Source organism: Chiloscyllium punctatum, chromosome 30 (assembly GCF_047496795.1).
Source record: "Chiloscyllium punctatum isolate Juve2018m chromosome 30, sChiPun1.3, whole genome shotgun sequence".
In the NCBI taxonomy this organism is placed as follows: Eukaryota; Metazoa; Chordata; class Chondrichthyes; order Orectolobiformes; family Hemiscylliidae; genus Chiloscyllium; species Chiloscyllium punctatum.
In genome coordinates, this window is record NC_092768.1 from 44,111,165 (window position 1) to 44,130,668 (window position 19,504).

Sequence of the window (19,504 nt, forward strand, 5' to 3'; positions counted from 1 at the left end):
ACCCAGACCCATTCCCCTACATTTACCCCTTCACCTAACACTACAGGCAATTTAGCGTGGCCAATTCAATTAACCTGCACATCTTTGTGACTGCGGGAGCAAACCCACGCAGACACAGGGAGAATGTGCAAACTCCACACAGTCAGTCACCTGAGGTGGGAATTGTGAGGCAGCAGTGCTAACCACTGAGCCACCTTGGGTGCGACTGTTTCCTAAAACAGTGTTCGTGTAACTCTTCCCCCCCCCCCTCTCTGATGTGCCACAATGTTTGAAGCTCAGACTCCAGCTCATCGACTCTGAGGCAGAGTTCTTCCAGCATCCAAACATTTCCACAATGGGGTCCACCAGCTCCACATCTGCAGAAACAACACATCACCAATCCTCCACCTTATTTTATTTAATTGTAACTAATTACTGGGGGAATACACAAAGGTAGGGTGGAGGTTACAAATCGGATCAGCTCTCCTCGACTTTACTTGAATGGCCGAGCTGGAGTGGGATCACATATCTTTACCATGGTGTGGGTAGGACAACCGGATTCGCACAGGAGTGCTCCTGTTAGGTTAAAAGGACAGTTACGGCTAGGCTAGAAGTGGAAAAGTTAACTCCGCTTTCGACTCGTTATGAGCGACCGACTGGTAGGCAGACTTGACGGGGCGCTCAATTTGCGTGGTGAGGTTTCCCAGAAAGTCACTGAGCAGCTTTCGGGTAGAAAATAATAGAATTTTTACAAAAAAATCGGCATCCCGCACAGACTCGGGAGAGGTACCATCGGACTGACTCCGACTCCCTTTGGGGAATACTGACGGAAATATCCACAGAACCGAAGCAAATGATTAGATTTCTTACAATTGGCGGCCAGAGACGCCTCAAATGAATCCACTGGAGGAACAGACGGGTTCAGTCCGTCTCATCGACCACCGTCAGGTTATAAACCCCATTTTTTTAAAAGGTGGCTCAGCGACGGTTGAGACTGGGCGTTTAAATCTGGGAGCGCGAACCCGAGGCGGGAAGGACGGCACTGGTCACGTGGGTGGTACAGGGGCGCGCTGCGGTTTTGCCGGAGGGTGGGGAGAGGAGCAGGGGCGGAGCGAAGGAGGGTCACGTGGAGGTAGGAGCGGGGTGAAGTGGGGGAAACAGGGGCTCCCACCACAGCGCCTGCCTCCAGCAACTGCGCGCGCATTCCCACAGAACGCGTCCAATCTTCAGTTTCCTAGAAAGACCATACTTCTGGGAAGCAGAGTCGGCACCGCCCTTCAGACAGCACGCTTCCTCCTCCTCCTCCTCCTCTATCATGATAAAAGTGGGTGCATCTTAGAGAGAGCCGGTGAGACCGCGTCTCCACAGCGCCCGCGCACCAATGGTACTGTCCTCAACCGGCCTGCGTCACCATGATTGGTGCGCGTGCTTTGGTGGAGCTGAGTACTCCATTGGCTGGGTGGAACATCAATCATATTACTACTCCGGCGGATTCACTTCCGGGGCAGGTTCACTTCCGCTCGGGGGCTGAAGATCCAATGAGGAGATGGTGAGTGTAGCTGCAGGGCTGTACAATAGTTGCTGGATGAAAGGTGGTCATTCAGTCTGTTTGTTCTCTGTAAGAGTAATTCAGCTAGTTCCATCCTCTCGTCTTTTCTAACATGCTGGTTGGGGGGGTCTGTATTTTTAATACTCATAGCCGCAGAGTTATACAGTACAGGAATAGGTCCTGTGGATAAGGATCAAATCGCACCATGGTAGATGAAGAATTCGAGCTCAGTGTATATCTGAAATGAAACAATGGCCTAATGAAAACATTGTTATAAAAGCACCTGACTCTCTCCTTAGCTCATCTGACCTGTGTGACTTCAAAACGCCAGCAATATGGTTGATTCTCTCTATGAGCAGTTAGGGGTTAGTAATAAATGCTGGCCCAAATGTCAAGGTTCTCACAATGAATGCAACAAAAAACCCTGCAATTGGACGACCCCAGTTCAAGGAGCTAATCAATTACGGGAGTTAAAGTCATAGTGATGCACAGCATGGAAATAGACCCTTTGGTCCAACTCGTCTATGCCTCTTATACTCTAACCTAATCTAGTCCAATTTGCCAGCACTTGGTCCATATCTGTCTACACCCTTCCTATTTATATACCCATCCAGATGCCTTTTAAATGCTGTAATTGTATTAGCCTCCACTGCATCCTCTGGCATTTTATTTCATACATGCACCACCCTCTGTGTGACAAAATTGCCCCTTAGGTCTGTTTTATATTGTTGCCCTCTTACCGTAAGCCTATGCCCTCTAGTTTTTTACTCCCTCACCCTGGGGAAAAGACTTTGGCTATTTACCCTATCTGTGTCCCTCATGATTTTATAAACATCTATAATGTCACCCCTCAGTCTCTGATGCACCAAGGGAAGCAGTCCCAGCTTTGGGAAAACCCAAAGGCTTTTTACTCATACGTGAGGAATAAGAATGATCATGAAGAAGGTTGGGCCGGTCAGGGATTGTGTAGGGAACTTGTACGTGGATCTGAGCAGATAGGGGAAGCCCTAAATGAGTTATTTTGCTTCAGTTTTCATTAAGGAAAGTGACGTTGTTGTGAATGAGAACTTTGAAGAGCTGGGAAACAGGCTTGAGCAGATCAAGGTTGATGTGCTGGAATTTTTAGCAAACATTAAGATTGAAGACCAAAAGATATGCAGGTCAGGTGGATTGACCATGCTAAATTGCCCATAGTGTTAGGTACATTAGTCAGAGGGAAATGGGTCTGGGTGGGTTACTCTTCGGAGGGTCGGTGTGGACATGTTGGGCAGACGAGCCTGTTTCATCACTATAGGGAATCTGATCAGATAATTCCCCAGGGCCAGACCAGGTTTATCCTTGGTTGCTCCAGGAAACAAGAAATGCGGTTGCTCAGCTGCTTGGCAAAGATCTTTGCTTCCTCACTCTCCATGGGGGCATCCTGGAGGATTGGAATGAGGCAAATGCTGTTCCTCTTTTCAAGAAGGGTAATGGGGAAATCCCTAGCAATTGGAGACCAGTCAGTCTTAAGTCTGTGGTCAGCAAGGTTTTGGAAATGATTCTGAGGGATAGGATTTATGACTGTTTGTTTGGAAAAGCATAGCATGATTAAAGGCAGTCAGCATGGCTAGGTGAGGGGTAATTCATGCCTCACAAATCTTATTGAGTTCTTTGAGGAGGTGACGAGACAGAGTCGATGAAGATCGGGCAGTGGATGTGGTGTATGTGGACTTCAGCAAGGCATTTGATAAGGTTCCCCATGGTAGGCTCATTAATAAAGTCAGGAGGTATGGGATACAGGGAGATTGGCTGTCTGGATTCAGAACTGGTTGGCTGACAGAAGGCAGAGAGTGGTTGTAGATGGAAAGTATTCTGCCTGGAGGTCAGTGGTAAGTGATGTTCCGCAGAGCTCTGTTCGTGGGCCTCTGCTCTTTGTAGTATTTTACAAATGACTTGGATTAGGAGGTTGAGGTTGAGTTAGTAAATTTGCCAGTGACCCAAAGATTGGAGGTGCTGTTGATAGTATCAAGGGCTATTGCAGGCTGCAGCCTGACATAGACAGGATGCAGAGCTGGGTTGAGAAATGGCAGATAGAGTTCAACCTGGATAAATGCGAAGTGATGCATTTTGGAAGGTCGAACTTGAATGCTCAATATAGGATTACAAACAGGATTCTTGGCAGTGTGGAGGAACAGAGGGACCTTGGTGTTCAAATGCATAGATTCCTCAAAGCTGTCACCCAAGTGGACAGGATTGTTAAGAAAGCATATGGTATTTTGGCTTTCAATAACAAGGGGATTGAGCTTAAGAGCCAGAAGGTTTTGCTGCAGCTCTACAAGTGAGACCACCCTTGGAATATTGTGTCCGGTTCTGGTTGCCCTATGATAGGAAAGATACGGAGGCTTTGGAGAGGGTGCAAAGAAGGTTTACCAGGATACTGCTTGGACTGGAGGGCTTTTCTTATGAAGAGAGGTTGACTAAGCTTGGACTTTTCTCTCTGGAGAGAAGGAGGAAGAGAAGTGACCTGATTAAGGTATGCATGGTAATGAGAGGCATGGATAGAGTCAATAGCCAGAGACTTTTCACCAGGGCAGGATTGACTGGCACGAGGTGTCATAGTTTTGAAATACTAGGAGGAAGATATAGGGAAGATATCAGAAGTAGATTCTATATGCGGAGAGTTGTGAATGCATGGAATGTGTTGCCAGCTGTGGTGGTGGAAGCAGAATCATTAGGGACATTTAAGCGACTGCTGGGCATGCACATGGATAGCAGTGAGTTGAAGGGTGCGTAGGTTAGGTTATTTTATTTTAGATTAGGAATAATCCTCAGGACAACATCATGTGCCGAAGGGCCTGTTCTGTGCTGTACTATTCTATGTTCTACATTTAGCCTCTCCCTATAGCTCAAATCCTCTAACCCTGGCAATTTCCTTGTAAATCTTTTCTGAACGCTTTCAAGTTTCACAACATCCTTCCGATAGGAAGGAGACCAGAATTGCATGCAACATTCCAACAGTGGCCTAACCAATGTCCTGTACAGCCGCAATATGACCTCCCAACTCCTGTACTCAATACTCTGACCAATAAAGGAAAGCTTACTAAATGCCTCCTTCACTATCCTAACTACCTGCAACTCCACTTTCAAAGAGCTATGAACCTGCACTCCAAGGTCTCTTTGTTCAGCAACACTCCCCAGGACCTTGCCATTAAGTGCATAAGTCCTGCTAAGATTTGCTTTCCCAAAATGCAGCACCTCTCATTTATCTAGATGAGACTCCATCTGCCACTTCACCACCCATTGGCAAATCTGATCCAGATCCCATTGTATTCTGAGGTAACCTTCACTGTCCACTGCATCTCCAATTTTGGTGTCATCTGCAAACTTACTAACTGTTCCTCCTATGCTTATATCCAAATCATTTTAAATAAATGATAAAAAGCATTGGACCCAGCACCAATCTTTATGGTATACCATTGGTTACAGGCCTCCAGTCTGAAAAGCAACCCTCCACCGCCACCCCCTCTCTTCTACCTTTGAACCAGTTCTGTATCCAAATACAGTTCTCCCTGTATTCCATGAGATCTAAGCTTGCTAACCAGTCTCCCATAGGGAACCTTGTCGAATGTCTTACTGAAGTCCATATAGATCACGTATTCTGCTCTGTCTCTGTCAATCCTCTTTGCTTCTTCAACACACTCAACCAAGTTCATGAGGCATACCTTCCCAGGCACAAAGCAATGTTGACTATTCCTAATCAGTCCTTTCCAAATATATGTAAATCCTGTCCTTCAGGATTCCCTCCAACAATTTGCCCACCAGCATTGTCAGGCTCACCAGTCTATAGTTCCTTGGTTTTTTTCTTACCACCTTTCTTAAACAGTGGCATCACTTTAACCAACCTCCAGTCTTCCAGTACTTCACCCATGACTATCAATGATACAAATATCTCAGCAAGGAGCCCAGCAATCACTTCCCTACTTTCCCACAGAGTTGCACAGTACACCTGATCAGGTCCTGAGGTTTTATCCATTTTTATGTGTTTCAAGATATCCAGCACCACCACCTCTAATATGGATATTTTTCAAATGTCACCATCTGTTTCCCCACATTCTATGTCTCCCATGTCCTTATCCATAGTAAACATTGATGTAAAATGCTCATTCAGTATCTTCCCCCATCTCCTGCAGCTCCACACGTCTGTTGCCTTGCTGATTTTTGAGGGTCCCTATTCTCTCCCTCATTACCTTTTTGTCCTTAGTTGCAGCACAGAAATGGATCCCTTTTGTCCAAATCATCTGTACTGTCCAGATTCTAAACTAATCTAGTCCCATTTGCTAACATTTGGTCCTTATCCCTCTAAATCCTTTCTATTCATATACCCATCCAGGGGCCTTTTAAATGTTGTAATTTTACCTGCCTCCGCCACTTCCTCTGGCAGCTCATTTCATACATACACCACCATCTGCATGAAAATATCCTTCAGACCGCTTTTAAATCTTTCGCCTCTCACCTTAAACTTGTGTCCTCTACTCCCCTACTCTGAGGGAAAAAGCCCTTAACATTTCTCCCTATCCAAGCTCCTCATGATTTTATAAACCTCGATAACATCATCCCCATCCTCCCACACTCCAGGGAAAATAACCCCAGCCTATTCAGCCTCCCTCTATAGTTCAAACCTCCGACCCCAACACCATCCTTGTAAGTCTCTTCTGAACCCATTAAAGTTTCATAACATCATTCTTATAGAGTATTCTAAAAGTGGCCTCGCAATATCTTGAGGCAAGTGTGCCTAATGCCTTGTTCACCACCCAGTCAACCTGTGACACTTTCAAAGAACTATGCACTTGCATCTGTAGGCCTGTTTGTTCTTTAGAACTCCCTAGAGCCTGATCATTAACTCTATTACTCCATGTCTCTTCTATTCAGATCCATCAACATTATCCTTTTGTGGTAACCTATTCGCAGTCATCCTCTTAACGGTTTTGTTGATTTTAAAGTAATTCTATTATCCTGCTGGCAGCTAAAACAATATAATTAGATACCCTCAAGGTATGTCGTTAGTTATTAATTAAAAATGCAAGATCCGTCATGAGGAAATCTTCTCAAAATTTTACTGTATCAGCCTAAAAGTGAATCCTGAGTGTGCAGTCTAAAGATACCAAAGGATTTCCTTCATAACAAGAAAACACTACAAGATCTACCTGCGATTGATTTTCAGATCAATGGATCTTACCAAAACGAAACTATAACCTGAAAAGCTAATTCCAGGCATAGTCCAAATGTTTAGCTTTTGTAGTTTTCCATCTGCATCTGTTGTCTCTTTGGACAGTTTCAGAAATGTTCCTCTCAGAAAAGCCTCTCCCTACAGTCTTTGTACAGATTTTATCATGCAATGTCCATCTACAATGGTGCAAATATGTTCTAAGTTTACTTCCGTTGTGATGACTATCATGGTATAACACTCATTCATCAGTTGGGAGCAAAGTGATTAGTTTTTCTTGCACTTGTTTGGTTGAAAGACATGACGCTCATGGAGTCAGTATTGAGGACCTCCTCAGCTGAATATAGGGTGGGACATTCCCATGGATGGTGACAGAGGAGTTTATGTTTCCAAGTTGATACAGTCTGTGGGTAGCTCTCCTCACTTGGGGACTCAGACCTTGGTAAGGGAGAGTTTACAGACTTCACTGGGTTGAGATCACCTTCATTTTAATCTGACATAATGCCAGATCTCTCTAATTTCTCTCTTTATTACATTTTGTAGTGATTGTTCACTATGGTTTGCTCGGCTGCTTCAGAAGACTGCCAGAGTTTGCCATGGTGTGTGGAGTAATCATATAGGCTAGAACAGGCAGTGTTGCAGTTTCCCTTCCTTGACGGAATATATTTAGAATTCTAGGATAAGCTGAATGTTTTGATGTAGTCATTTTTGATTTTAATCCATAAATTCCTAAAACTTCAAACTTTAGATTCGCAGTATGGAGTGGTTGAGACAAATACCTTTTTTATGATAATTTCTCATTCATGTGAATATCTAGTTTAACAGAAGGAAATGTGGGTTTGCTGAGATGAGGGATGAGAGAATGTCCATGGTAAACATTTCTCTCAATAATTCTATTTGTGAAACAAATTTTCCATGTTTGAATTTGAACCATTAATCACCGATTATCCAGTGTCATAGCATTTTGCTGTCATTACTAGAAGACACAGTTATTTCAATATCTTTTAATGCCTTATTTATAGATTTTTACCAGAAGGGCTTGGCCTTTCCCAAAAGCCTCGTTTTCGAGTTTGATAGTTTTACCCAGTGCTCTGGCTGATTGCACAACCCACACTCCACTAATCAATTTCCCAGGATAAATCTTCAACCAGGTGCCCTTAATCAATATTTTCCTCTGCTTCTAACACTTCCAACTTTGTGTTTTCTTCAAGTAATTTTGGAAAATAAGAGGAGGATTTTCAACATATTCAATCAACATATCACCTGATATGCATTTATGTTAAATGCATATCCTAAAGATCAAGTTTATCTTTGCCAGCAAGACTTGAGCTTATGATGAATTGAATGTCAGTTAACACTGTACCTGGAAAGATATGCAGAGGAAAGAATATAGCTCCAATGTGGTCTCGTCTACGTCAGGGAGACAGGACGCCAACTTGTGGATCATCCCAGAGAACATTTCTCGGACACCCACAACAACCAACCCCACCAGCCCATGACTGAACACTTTAACTCCCCCTCCCATTCCACCAAGGACATGCAGGTTCTGTGCCTCCTCCATTGCCAAGCCCTAACCACCCGAAGCCTAAAGAAAGAATGCCTCATCTTCTGCCTTGGGACCCTGCAAGCATATGGGATCAATGTGGATTTTACCAGTCCCAAGCCTCCAACTCGGCACTGCCCTTTTGACCTGTCCATCTTCCTTCCAACTATCCACTCCACCTTCTCTGACCTATCACCCTCCCCTGCCCCCATCTTCATCCACCTATCACATTCCCAGCTACCTCCCACCCCCAGCCCCACCCTTCTCTCATTTATCTCTCAGCCCCCCAGCCCACAATCCTCATTCCTGATGAAGGGCTTCTGCCCAAAACATCGATTCTCCTGCTCCTCGTATGCTACCTGACCTGCTGTGATTTTTTTTTTCCCAGCACCACACTCTGGGCATTGTTATCTTCGGGTCACTATCCACTGTCTCTGCTAGATTCATGGGGTGTCACACAAGTGAGGAAAAAGCAAGATCTTGTAATTGAGTCTCCCACACAGGGGAATCGATCCCTTCAGCAAAGGAAGAAAGTGAGTTGGAAAAATCATTTTTTCCCTTTTTCTTGTTTTACAGAAGGATTGCACCATACTCCACCAGAGGATACAGAGAGGATAGATACTGGGAATAAATCTTGGCCATCAACCAAGGAGCAACTGCACAATTGTGGGAAGATATCCAGTCCCTTCACAGCATTGCTTAACACAAAGGTTGGGCAGTGAAACCATCATCTGGAAATTGGTCGGGTCAGGGGAGCTTTGACATATCGGATCTGAAACTGGTCAGTGGTGTGTAGCCTTCCATCAGAACTAACCTTTCTGAAAGTTCGGCTGTGGGTGATTGGTCAGGGTGAGGCTGGGAAGAAGTGTGAGTGGCTTCTGAGTGGTGAGCGCTGCATTCACTCATCAAGCCTTGGGAGTCACTGACTCATTTCTGTTCAAATGTGAGGCTTGTGCGGAGGGTTAGAGTCCTGACCTCACCAATCACGCAAGGTGCTTCAGTTGTGCCGCTGCGAACATAGGGACAGCCACATGGAAGAGAAACCATTCAACTGTGAGGTTTGTACTGAAACTATAGTGATGTCTCCGAGGCAGATGATGCATACCTGGGAAAAGTCCTTCAGTTGTGATGTTTCTGAGATGCCTTTCACTCAATCCTCCCATCTTCTGTCCTACCCAAAGATTCAGACAGGGGAGAAATCAGTGACGTGCAAGGGATACGATAGCTCGTTCTCACAGTTATCGACCCTCCTCAATCGACAAGACTCTCACACCAGGGAGAAACCATTCACATGTGAGGTATGCCACAAATCTTTTGCACAGTCCTCAACCCTCCGTGTGCACCATCGCATTCACACAGGGGAGAAGCCATTCACATGTAACGTGTGCAACAAATCGTTCTCACAGTCGTCAAATCTCCGTGCGCACCAACGCATTCACACTGGGAAGAAGCCGTATACGTGTGAGGTTTGTGACACGTCATTCTCTTACCCGTCAAACCTTCGCAAACACCAATACCGTCACACTGGGCAGAAACCATTCAAGTGTGAGGTGTGTGACCAGGCCTTCACGCTCTCTGCGACGCTCATGACTCACCAGCGCATCCACACGGGCGACAAGCCATTCAAGTGCGAGGTATGCAACAAATCATTCTCTCAGTCATGGCCGCTGCTTGTGCACCAGCGCATTCACACTGGGGAGAAACCGTTCACGTGTGAGGTGTGTGACAAATCGTTCACACGGTCATCGACCCTCCTGCAACACAGGCGCATCCACACCGGAGAGAAACCTTTCGTCTGCGAGGTATGCGATAAATCGTTCTTACGCTCATCGACCCTCCTCGAGCACCAGCGCATTCACACAGGGGAGAACCCCTTCACCTGTGAGGTGTGCGAGAAGTCATTCTCACGGTCGTGGACCCTACTTCTCCACCAACGCATCCACACTGGGGAGAAGCCGTTCACGTGCGAGGTGTGTGACAAATCCTTCTCTGACTCTTCAAACTTGCGGAAACACCAGCGCATTCATGCAGGGGAGAAACAGTTAACATACGAGGTGTGCAACAAATCATTCTCTGAGTCACCGTACTTACTGGTCTCACGTGACATCCAGACAGGGGAGTAACCCTTCAAATGAGAGGTTTCTGCTGAAGCATTTGTGACCTCTTCAACTCTCTTGGGACTCCTTGAGTATTCAAACAAGGAAGGAGCTCTTCAGCCATGATGTTTGCAACAAAACTTTCAGCCACTCCTCTGACATCCTAAAGCACCAGCAGATGCAACTGGTGAGAAACCATGGCCTCTCCCACAGGAGAGACCCATTCAGTGTGAATTCAGTAATACTGCCTTTAATTGGTTCTCAGCTAACATGGCACACCAGGCGAAGTCATTCAGGAAGTACACTCCTGTTGATGTGAGGTCAACCGCACACCAATGTCTCCACACAGACTTGGAGCTGAGTCACCTGCTTCTGTTGCACTGAGAGTTGTCTGTGTTGTTTACCCTCCTGTGCTCTCACAGGGGACCTGTTATTCCAAAGTATCATCTGCCTCAGCAGGGTCTGTCTCAAATCTCTCCCACCATCATCCATTCATTTCAAAAAGGTCAAATTTAACCTTTTGACTGGATCACCAAACGAAGACATCAATATGTACAGAAGGTCCTGTATGAATTCAGTGTCCTTTCAGTGCTGTGTCAGGTACAAGGCACTCACTGACTCTCTCTCTCCCTGACCAAGAAGACAATCAGATGCACAGTGGTTAAAAAGATTTCAGCTTCTGATTGACCAGTATGAACTCTGAGATGAGCAATTCCTGGGATAGTAATGGAAATACCTCAATTACCTTTAGTGTCTCTGGCCTATGCAGGGGGAGAATGAGGAAGGAATACCGTTCCTCATCAGTCAGTCCAGCTGGGACGTCAGGTAGGGCAGGATGTGGTTCAACTGTGACAGTCTCCATTGTCTCACATCATTTTACTATCTAGCTGTCCATGTGCCAAATGGCATCTCAAACAAAGCAGTAGAAGTTACTCAATGTTCAAGTCAGTATCTTGTGGATTGGAGTGAATGGGAAAGAGGACATCAACCCCCTACAAAAATGTGCATTTATACAGCACCAATACAGCAAGACATCCTGAGGTGTTTCATGCAGTTACAATCATATAGAAATTGACACCAAAAGAAAGGAGATATGATGGGGAATAGCACTGCATCCCTGACGATTTCGTCAACCACGATATGTGGGTAATTCAGGAGAATGTGTCAGCATTTTCCATGCTATGGCAAGATGGAAACATCTCAGTTGTTTGCACAGCCTAATTTATCTCTTGAACAGCTACAGTTATGATATTCTTGAAGCCAAGGGAAACTTATTTACCCTGAAAATCCATGGGATGAGGGAATGGACTCTTCACTTGAGCAAATGTCTGCCAGCTTAGAAGAACTCCACTGGAATACCATTGTGACTGCAGGCTTTGTTTTTTGTCTGATTGCCGGGATTGGGATAGACTGGAGGGTATTTGTTCCCCTTCTCGGTTGTGGTGTTGTATATAGATTGATCTTAATGATAGAGAGGCACTTCAGAATGGCAGCAATTTATCTATCATACTTTCAGCCTCAACAGCTTAGTGATAAGGCAGCGCAATAGTATGGAAAGAAAGAATAAAAGGAAGCAATTCCTGCTCGCTCTCTCCTACAATCCCTTTGGAAATTGTACCCCTTGTTTCCAAAGATCTATGGGTCAGGAATTGGCCTGGTCAGCCCCATAAAGATCAATAGCAGAAACACCCAACTCTGAACAGGCATCATCTATGAATGAGGGACAGATGAGTTGGGGATTGCAGTGGTTCTAAAGGTTTAGTTTAAAAGATATATAAGGTGGGAGTATAGAGAAAATGTGGAGTTTTGAGGGGGGAGTTCCTGAGCTTGGAATCTAGATGTTGAAGACCTGGCCATCATGATGACATGAAGGAAGTGGGGCAGATATACTAAAGACCTGAACTGCAGAGATCTGAGAGAGGTGGGGCTGGGTTTGGCAGAGGGAGGGAGTGAGGCCAGGGAACAATTTATGTTTGAACATGAGAATTTTATAATTGGAGGTACTGGGGAAGTACAGACTAATGTAGGTCAGTGAGCACAGCAGTGATATCTGAGAGTTAGGATAGAGAGTATGAAGTTTCTGGATGGTGTGAGAAGATGGGAAGCTGGATAGGAGAGCATTAGTCTAGTCTAGAAGCATCAGTACCATGGATGAGGATTACACAAGGGATGAACTATAGCCAGGTGGGAAGGTGTTGAAATGGGTAATTTACTTAAACTCAAATTCCATGACTCTGCACTGATTGAATACCTATTTCTTCAGTTGCGACCTTAACCACTTAATCAGTAGGAGACAGTGCACTGATGTAACTCAGGAAAGGTTTGTTAACTTACAGGAATAATACTTAAGTCTAGGTAGCAAATCTATTGACTTATCATGGTTCTTGCTTCCATATTCAACCTAAGGTGCAGGTGACACTTAGGCTTTCTTTTCGTCACTGCTGTTGTCTTCAGCTTCTGGCTTGGACAACAGATTGTGGTCTTCAGTTTCAAGCTTGACATGTGCTTTGACCTTTGAAAGATGGTGCTTTGTTAACACTTTCTAGGCACAACCATATGCAGTGATATTATTGAACTGCAGTGTAAATGAAAACAAACTGGTCAGTTGTACGAAGGAAGCTGTTGCCACAAAGCTTTTGAGTCTGTCAATCAGCCACTCCAAATTCATCACATCCCTTCGCCTCCTGCTGTAAGGCCAGCAGTGTGCAACTCTACTCATGCAGCTGAATAAGATATGTTTTATGCAGTTCAATAAAACTCATCCAAACTTGTCCTTGGCAATTTCAACATCACAGTTCCTGGCATTGAAGGAAGTCTTAGGAGCCAGGAGTTGGCTACAATGAGGGAGATGAATCCTCTTGGCATTCATCTTTTCCATCTTGGCATCCTCTGGTACAAAGACAAAGGAGAAGAGCTAATTGTTTAATTAGTGCATTTTCAATGTGTTACTCCGGGATGATTCAATTCTTCAAATGAAAAATGCCCTGGACTCCAATGTGTTAGGCATTATCATCGAGAGAACCAAGCTGAATGCTTTTGAGCAGTTTTTACCAATTTGGAGAGTTTTGATGCCACTGTAGACAAGGAAGCAGACAGCAGGCTTTCCAAAGCATTTAGCATACTCTAGTAATGTGTGAAGAATTGTAAAGTGCAAGGATGAAGCTTTCTGTGCAAAGACATAACCCTCACCACCCTCCTTTATGATGCCCTGCTAGAGGTTCAGCACTGCAGACATGTACACCATAAGTGCTTCCAATAGCACCACCTCTGCAACACCCTCTCAGGATCCACTGTGAGGGTTGCACTACAACCATTGAAGTCTCGGAAACAAGTAATGTCACCAGTGTTCTGCAAGGCCAACTGACTTAGGTGGGTCACATTACTGGTCTGGATAACTGTCACCTGCTCAAAATTGCATCGTACGGGGAGCTGACCAATGATACAACCTTCCTAAAACTGTGATCTACAAATGAGTGTCGAAAGAGAGAGAGAGGTCCAACTGAGACAAGGCTGGATTCTAAGTGGTTTCGGGAATGAGAGATCAATCTCTGGCTCTTAATCACACTTATTCCTGATGAGACTTCCCATTATCTTCTAACTGTTTCCTATGAAGTCAATTATTTATTTGACCTTCGCTCTCATTAGACTTTGTTCTCTTATTTTTATAACTTCTCACAAACAGAGTGGCACATTTTACAATATGCTTTTTTTACTCATTTATTCGGGAGAAGAGGACATGTACTGTCTTGCCCGCATGCTTGGTACCATGAGCCTGTCATATCAGACTTAGTTGATGAGCATTCTCATTATATCAAATGGTCACTGATAGGATTCTGATTTAGAGGTCATCTGCTGGGGAATATAGTTACTACAATTGGTGCTTGGAACAAATTACTTTTTAACATTGGTAAATTCGCATATAACCTAAAATATAGGGATTGCAAAGTAGATGATACTTGATCTGTATAGAGTGTGTGTAAAATATGTGCATGATGACAATCAGTGTATGAAAGATGAGGTGTTGTTGATAATTATACTTCAAGGTTTGGTTAATACATAGTATTATGGAATAAAGGTCAAAAAGAATTGTACTGTAAAGACTATTACAGAACAAAACTCTGACACAAATAATAGTGTGATATAGCTAAACATGGTTTATCTTCTAAAACACTGCAAATTAAAACTCGACTAATGTAAAATAAATCTATTGCTCTTTTTCAATTTGCATAATAAATCTTTCTACCTTTTCTCTAACAGCCATTATGCCAGGTACTTGATAAAGGTATGATGGTGATGTAGTAGGATGAGCCGTTGTTGGAACTCGCTCCTTCAATCTTGATATACTGGAAATTCTCACTGAGAAATGGTGATATGCCTTTAACTAAAGATGGGTTCCCAGCTGAGTCGTGATATGTTGTGTATTTTTTTTAAATGAGCTAGAATTAAACATAATACTGTTAATTGATTAACATGCTTTGATTATTTCATCCTAAATAAACTTAAACTAACCATGAAATGCAAATTTCTCTCCAAAAAGTTGTGATCTGGGGGGTCAGAGGCTGAGCTAGAGGTTGAAGAGGATGACACTGACTATTTCTTATTGGAGATGAGTAGAGAGAAATTTTAAGAAATGTGGGAGCTGGAGTAATCCCTTGAGACAGTTATGTCATTCAGTTAGATTATGGCTAATCCATATCTGAATTCTTTCACACTTACTCCCTTTGCCTAACCAAAAAATGTTAACAAAATTCGCACTTGGAGGCAGATTTTGAATCATTGCAAGTGTTTTGTTTGGTTGCAAGATTGTTATAAGCTGAATGTAACACTCATGTTTGTGATTTTACCAGTCTTCTCTATTGATTTATAACTCAATAAATTCTTACACTGTAACTCAGTGTACCTGATTTGTCAGCACAATGTCTTCCTGTTCACTGAAATACTCAGGAATCTACATTCGGTGTTCAAAGGAGATGTGAAATTGAAGCTTTTTGTCTTGCATTCATCAAGACTAAAATACAAGAAGCTAACTTGAGAAAGGGAGTCCAATTTGTACAGGAAGAGAAGGTGCTAATTAATTGTGCCAGCGTTGGTGAAGAGATGGAACAAGAACAGTTAATCTTAGTTCTCAGACTGTGCACCTGGAATCTGATTGGTCAGGGTATTGCCATGGGAATGTAGCAGAGATGGGTAGAACCATGACCCGTTTTCCATCAAAAAAGGTGATAGCCTCTTTTAACGCAGGGTCCTCTGTTTTAATATATGTAGCTTCTGGATATGCACAAATTCATCACGTTGCAAGTTTGACTGAAAAATCTTCAATTACTTTTTGGTGTAATTCACAGAACACTCCGCGTTCTTTGATAAATGTTGTCCACCAGCAGAATCAGATCTAATGTGAGATGCAGTGTTCTGAAATTTGCAAGCACAGGCTGATAAAGCGGAATTGCCAATTAGGTAGCAGGATATGGTAATTCATACTGTTTGCCAGTTGTATGGCCATTGGGGGTAACTGCACTGACTAGAGTTCTGTCGAGCACAAAGGAAGATAGCTGTGGTGTTGAAGGTCAATTATCTCAGTTCCAGGGTAGCACTGCAGGAGATCCTTAGCTCAGTACTGTACTTAGCTCAGCCATCTTAGTTTTTTTGTAAATGATCTCATGTCACATATTTGATTTTGATTTGATGGTCACATGTACTAAAGTACAGGAGTACGTAAAGTGTATAAGGTAGCACCATGCATAGTGACTTTATGTACAAGTATCTAGATGCAGAATCTTAAGGACAAGGTAGAAAGAAAGAACAAAGTTAAACATTGCAGTAATTGTACTATAGCATAAAACATGCAAAGTAAGGTTAAAAGTTGCGCATTGCAGACCTTTGGTTTAAGTAGAACACCAAAGCTGAAGGTTCAAATATTCTAGTCTTTCTAAAGGTTTAGCCGTGGAGAGACTGCACTTTGAGAAATCATCTCAAGAGCAGAAGTCCTTGCTGAGGCAATGCCAGGCCCAAGGACCACTACTTACTGCCGTAAGACTACAATACGTATCAGAAGCTGTTAATCACTTCTCAGGTACTGAAGCAGCTTGTGTCTGTATACAGTAAGGCCTGAACAGGCTTGGACTGATAAATAACAAATATTACTCACACCATAGTCAATGGCCATCTGAAACAAGTCAGAATCTAACACTGCACCTTGATTTTCAATAGTATTACCATCACTGAAGGTCACCAATGTAGGGGTCACCATTGACCAGAAGTACAATTGAACTTGCCATATAAATACTGCAGCTAAAAAAAGGTCAGAGGCTAAGAATCCTGCAGTGAATAACTCACTGCCTGACTCTCCAAATCATGACTACTATCTGCAATGTACAAGTGAAGAGTGTGACAGATCACTCTCCACTTTTCTGGATGAATGCAACAACACTCAACAAGCTTGACAACATCAAGAACAAAATGGAGCACTTGATTTGCACCATTAGTTACTAATACTCTTCAGCAGCAGTGTCACCAACTACAAGATCTGCATTGCATGAACTCCCTAAGGGTACTTGACAATGCATTTCAAATTTAAAAACTCCACCACCGAGAAGGACAAGGGTAGCAGTTACCTGGGAATACAAATGCCCACAAGTTCCCTTCCAAGCTGCACACCATCCTTACTTCACTATAACTGGGTCAAATACCCGGAACTCCCTTCACAGCAGCATTTTGAGTCCACCTATTATCAAATGATGTGGAGAACAAAGAATTCTGTGTCCTATGATCCTGCCCCACTAACTACCTGACCAAGGAGCAGTGCTCAGAAAGCTTGTACTTCCAAGTAAACCTATTGGACTATAACCTGGTGTTGTGCGCTTTTTAACTTTTATCAAATGGATCACAGCCAGAAATGCCAAATCCCATAAGTGAATTTCAAAAGATAGACAAAGTTTGATGTGATTTACATTAAAGAGCTGTGGGTGTCAGTGTTGTCTTCGTGTCTGTGTATCTAAAGCTGTGAAAGTTGGTAAAGTCCCTGATGTCAGCTGGAATGGACACTTGATTGTCATCAATCAGTACTGCTGATGAACTTTCAGTTTTTATTCATTCAGGTAAGTTCTATTGTTTAGACACAGTTCAAAAGGTGTTCAACAATAAAACTCAAGGAATATCCTGATGTTCACTACAAATCAGCATCAGTGAGGCTTTAGAGTCAGTTTTCAAATCCCTCCTTGGCCTCACCTCGCCTGTCTCTGTACCTTCTTTATTGCACTAGGAAATCAGCGAGGAATTCTGCTCGTCCTGGAGTGGGATTTGAACCCACATCTGCGTGGGTTCTGTGACCATGATTAACGTTGTTCCAAAAGCCATATGCATCATATCTCAGGTTCTTGGCTTCAATACAACCCCCAACCATAAATTTCACAAGCATATTGCAAAATGTGTAAAAAGAAAATTTCTTGTAGATATGCACATTATTGGCCACGAAGCCAAGCCAATCATGGTGTAATGCCTGTAAAGATTTTCTTTACATGTACTATGGATTAAGAAGCGGGAAAAGATACTGTTGTAAAGCAAGGCACTGTTGTCAAAGTTGTTGTAGGGTTAAAAAAAATGAACCACTGGGATTCCTTCTGTGTTATATCTGCCTGATTTACAGCAGTGGAGGAGGATGCTACATGTTTCAGCTCTGTGAGTGCCCATTCAGACCAGTTTTACCCAGTGACTGACTTTTGATTGTTTTTTTGTTCAAACGGGACAGTTGTGTGTCTGTTGAAGAGTGCTCAGCATAGCAACAACGTTTTGATTAGTTCCTGGGCAGGTGTCAACAACTTTGTGATTGTGCTCAAACGTTCACCTATCAAAGGTGAATCTCTCCCTCCCACTCTTTCCTTCTCTCTACCTTTTGAGTGGAAAGTAAAAGAAAATCTCGCTCTTGCTATGTGTCTCTAACCTCCCCCCCCCCACCCCCACCCCCCTCCAAATTCCCTTCTTGAAAGGAAATGGGGAAAAACACATTTAGATATACTGAAAGGATGAGTCTTCAACCAGTGAATGAAAGACAGATTTGGTGTGTCCACTTTCTCATGTCCTCATAAAGGAGTTGAAAGAAATCCAAATCAAACAAAAATAAAATAGCTCATGGGTCTCTAATCGGATTGGTGCCAGATCTGTACTTCACTGGCAGTTTTGTTCCTTCCCCATCCATCCATATTTGTGTCTTATCTCTTTATCTCTGTTTGTACATAGATGGGATTTTTTTTGTTAGAATTTAATTTAAAGAGTTGTAAGTTAGCAATTCTTCTCTTTTTCTTACCATTGGTTAAACTTGTTTGGTTGCTGTTCGAACTCTCATTGATGTTTCATTATTTTTAGTTTATCTTCTTATCAATTTTGGTTTGGAGCTATCCATTGGGACCTGTGAGCAAAAGATAACATTTGAATTGTGGGTAAAAGCTTATGTTAAAAGGAAAGCAGACCAAACTAGCTTTTGTTTATTTGTGAGGCCAAGCCCAGAAGTTAATTCTACATTAGTTCCTGATCAAAACGTTCTGTCAGTGCTTCATCGCGGAGGAAGAAGACTGTGTTTTAAGAGCCAGCAGAAGTTGGCTATTAATGAGGTCAGTATCTGGGAATTGGTTCCAGGAAGTCTGAAAAAGATGCTCAGTCAGGTGGCAGATGTTAAATGATAACTTGGACCCTGTGGAGGAAGCGGTCAATTTGTTAGTGAGTGGTCAGAGTTTGAATTGGATCTTGGAGTGTGTTTTTTTTATGACAGTGCATCTGGCTGTTGATGTTACAAGATGAAGATTTGAAAGCTCTCTGCCTAACCTCCGTGAGTAGTTCATGGCAGCTCAGACGGAAAACTAAGTGAGACGTATTTCTCTCTTTATCTGGGTGAACTGTAAAGGTGACCCTAATTGGCATCTTCAGATGATTGATCAAGAAACAATAATCTCCGTGTGTGAATTAATGCATCGTGAAGATCATGTAAGTAATCTGGCTAGTCTTGTTGTTTTATTCATCCTTTTAACTTTTTTTTTCTGTTTTCAGCCTCATTTACACAAAAGACAACTAAAGAGTTTAACACAGAGACAACAATTAGATTATTTTGGCAGACAACAATTATTTTGGCAGAGTAAAATTAAACC

General features: G+C 43.1%; 1 protein-coding gene and 1 long non-coding RNA gene across 7 annotated transcripts in view; one reads left to right on the forward strand and one right to left on the reverse strand.

The window, feature by feature from the left end:
* Positions 1–1,183, reverse strand: part of LOC140455464 (uncharacterized) — an 81,954-nt gene extending 80,771 nt beyond the window's left edge. For 2 of the 6 annotated variants that reach the window (XR_011952862.1, XR_011952860.1), the window contains exon 1: positions 850–1,183. This is a non-coding gene — a long non-coding RNA (uncharacterized lncRNA). The remainder of the gene's footprint in view (positions 1–849) is intronic. The other 4 variants (XR_011952863.1, XR_011952859.1, XR_011952861.1 and 1 more) reach the window with 4 other exon arrangements.
* Positions 1,117–14,831, forward strand: LOC140455462 (uncharacterized). The gene is made up of 2 exons (XM_072550343.1): positions 1,117–1,528; positions 8,851–14,831. The coding sequence occupies exon 2, from the start codon at positions 9,306–9,308 to the stop codon at positions 10,395–10,397; it is 1,092 nt and encodes a 363-aa protein (XP_072406444.1). The 5' UTR covers positions 1,117–1,528; positions 8,851–9,305; the 3' UTR covers positions 10,398–14,831.
* The last annotated feature ends 4,673 nt before the right edge of the window (positions 14,832–19,504 follow it).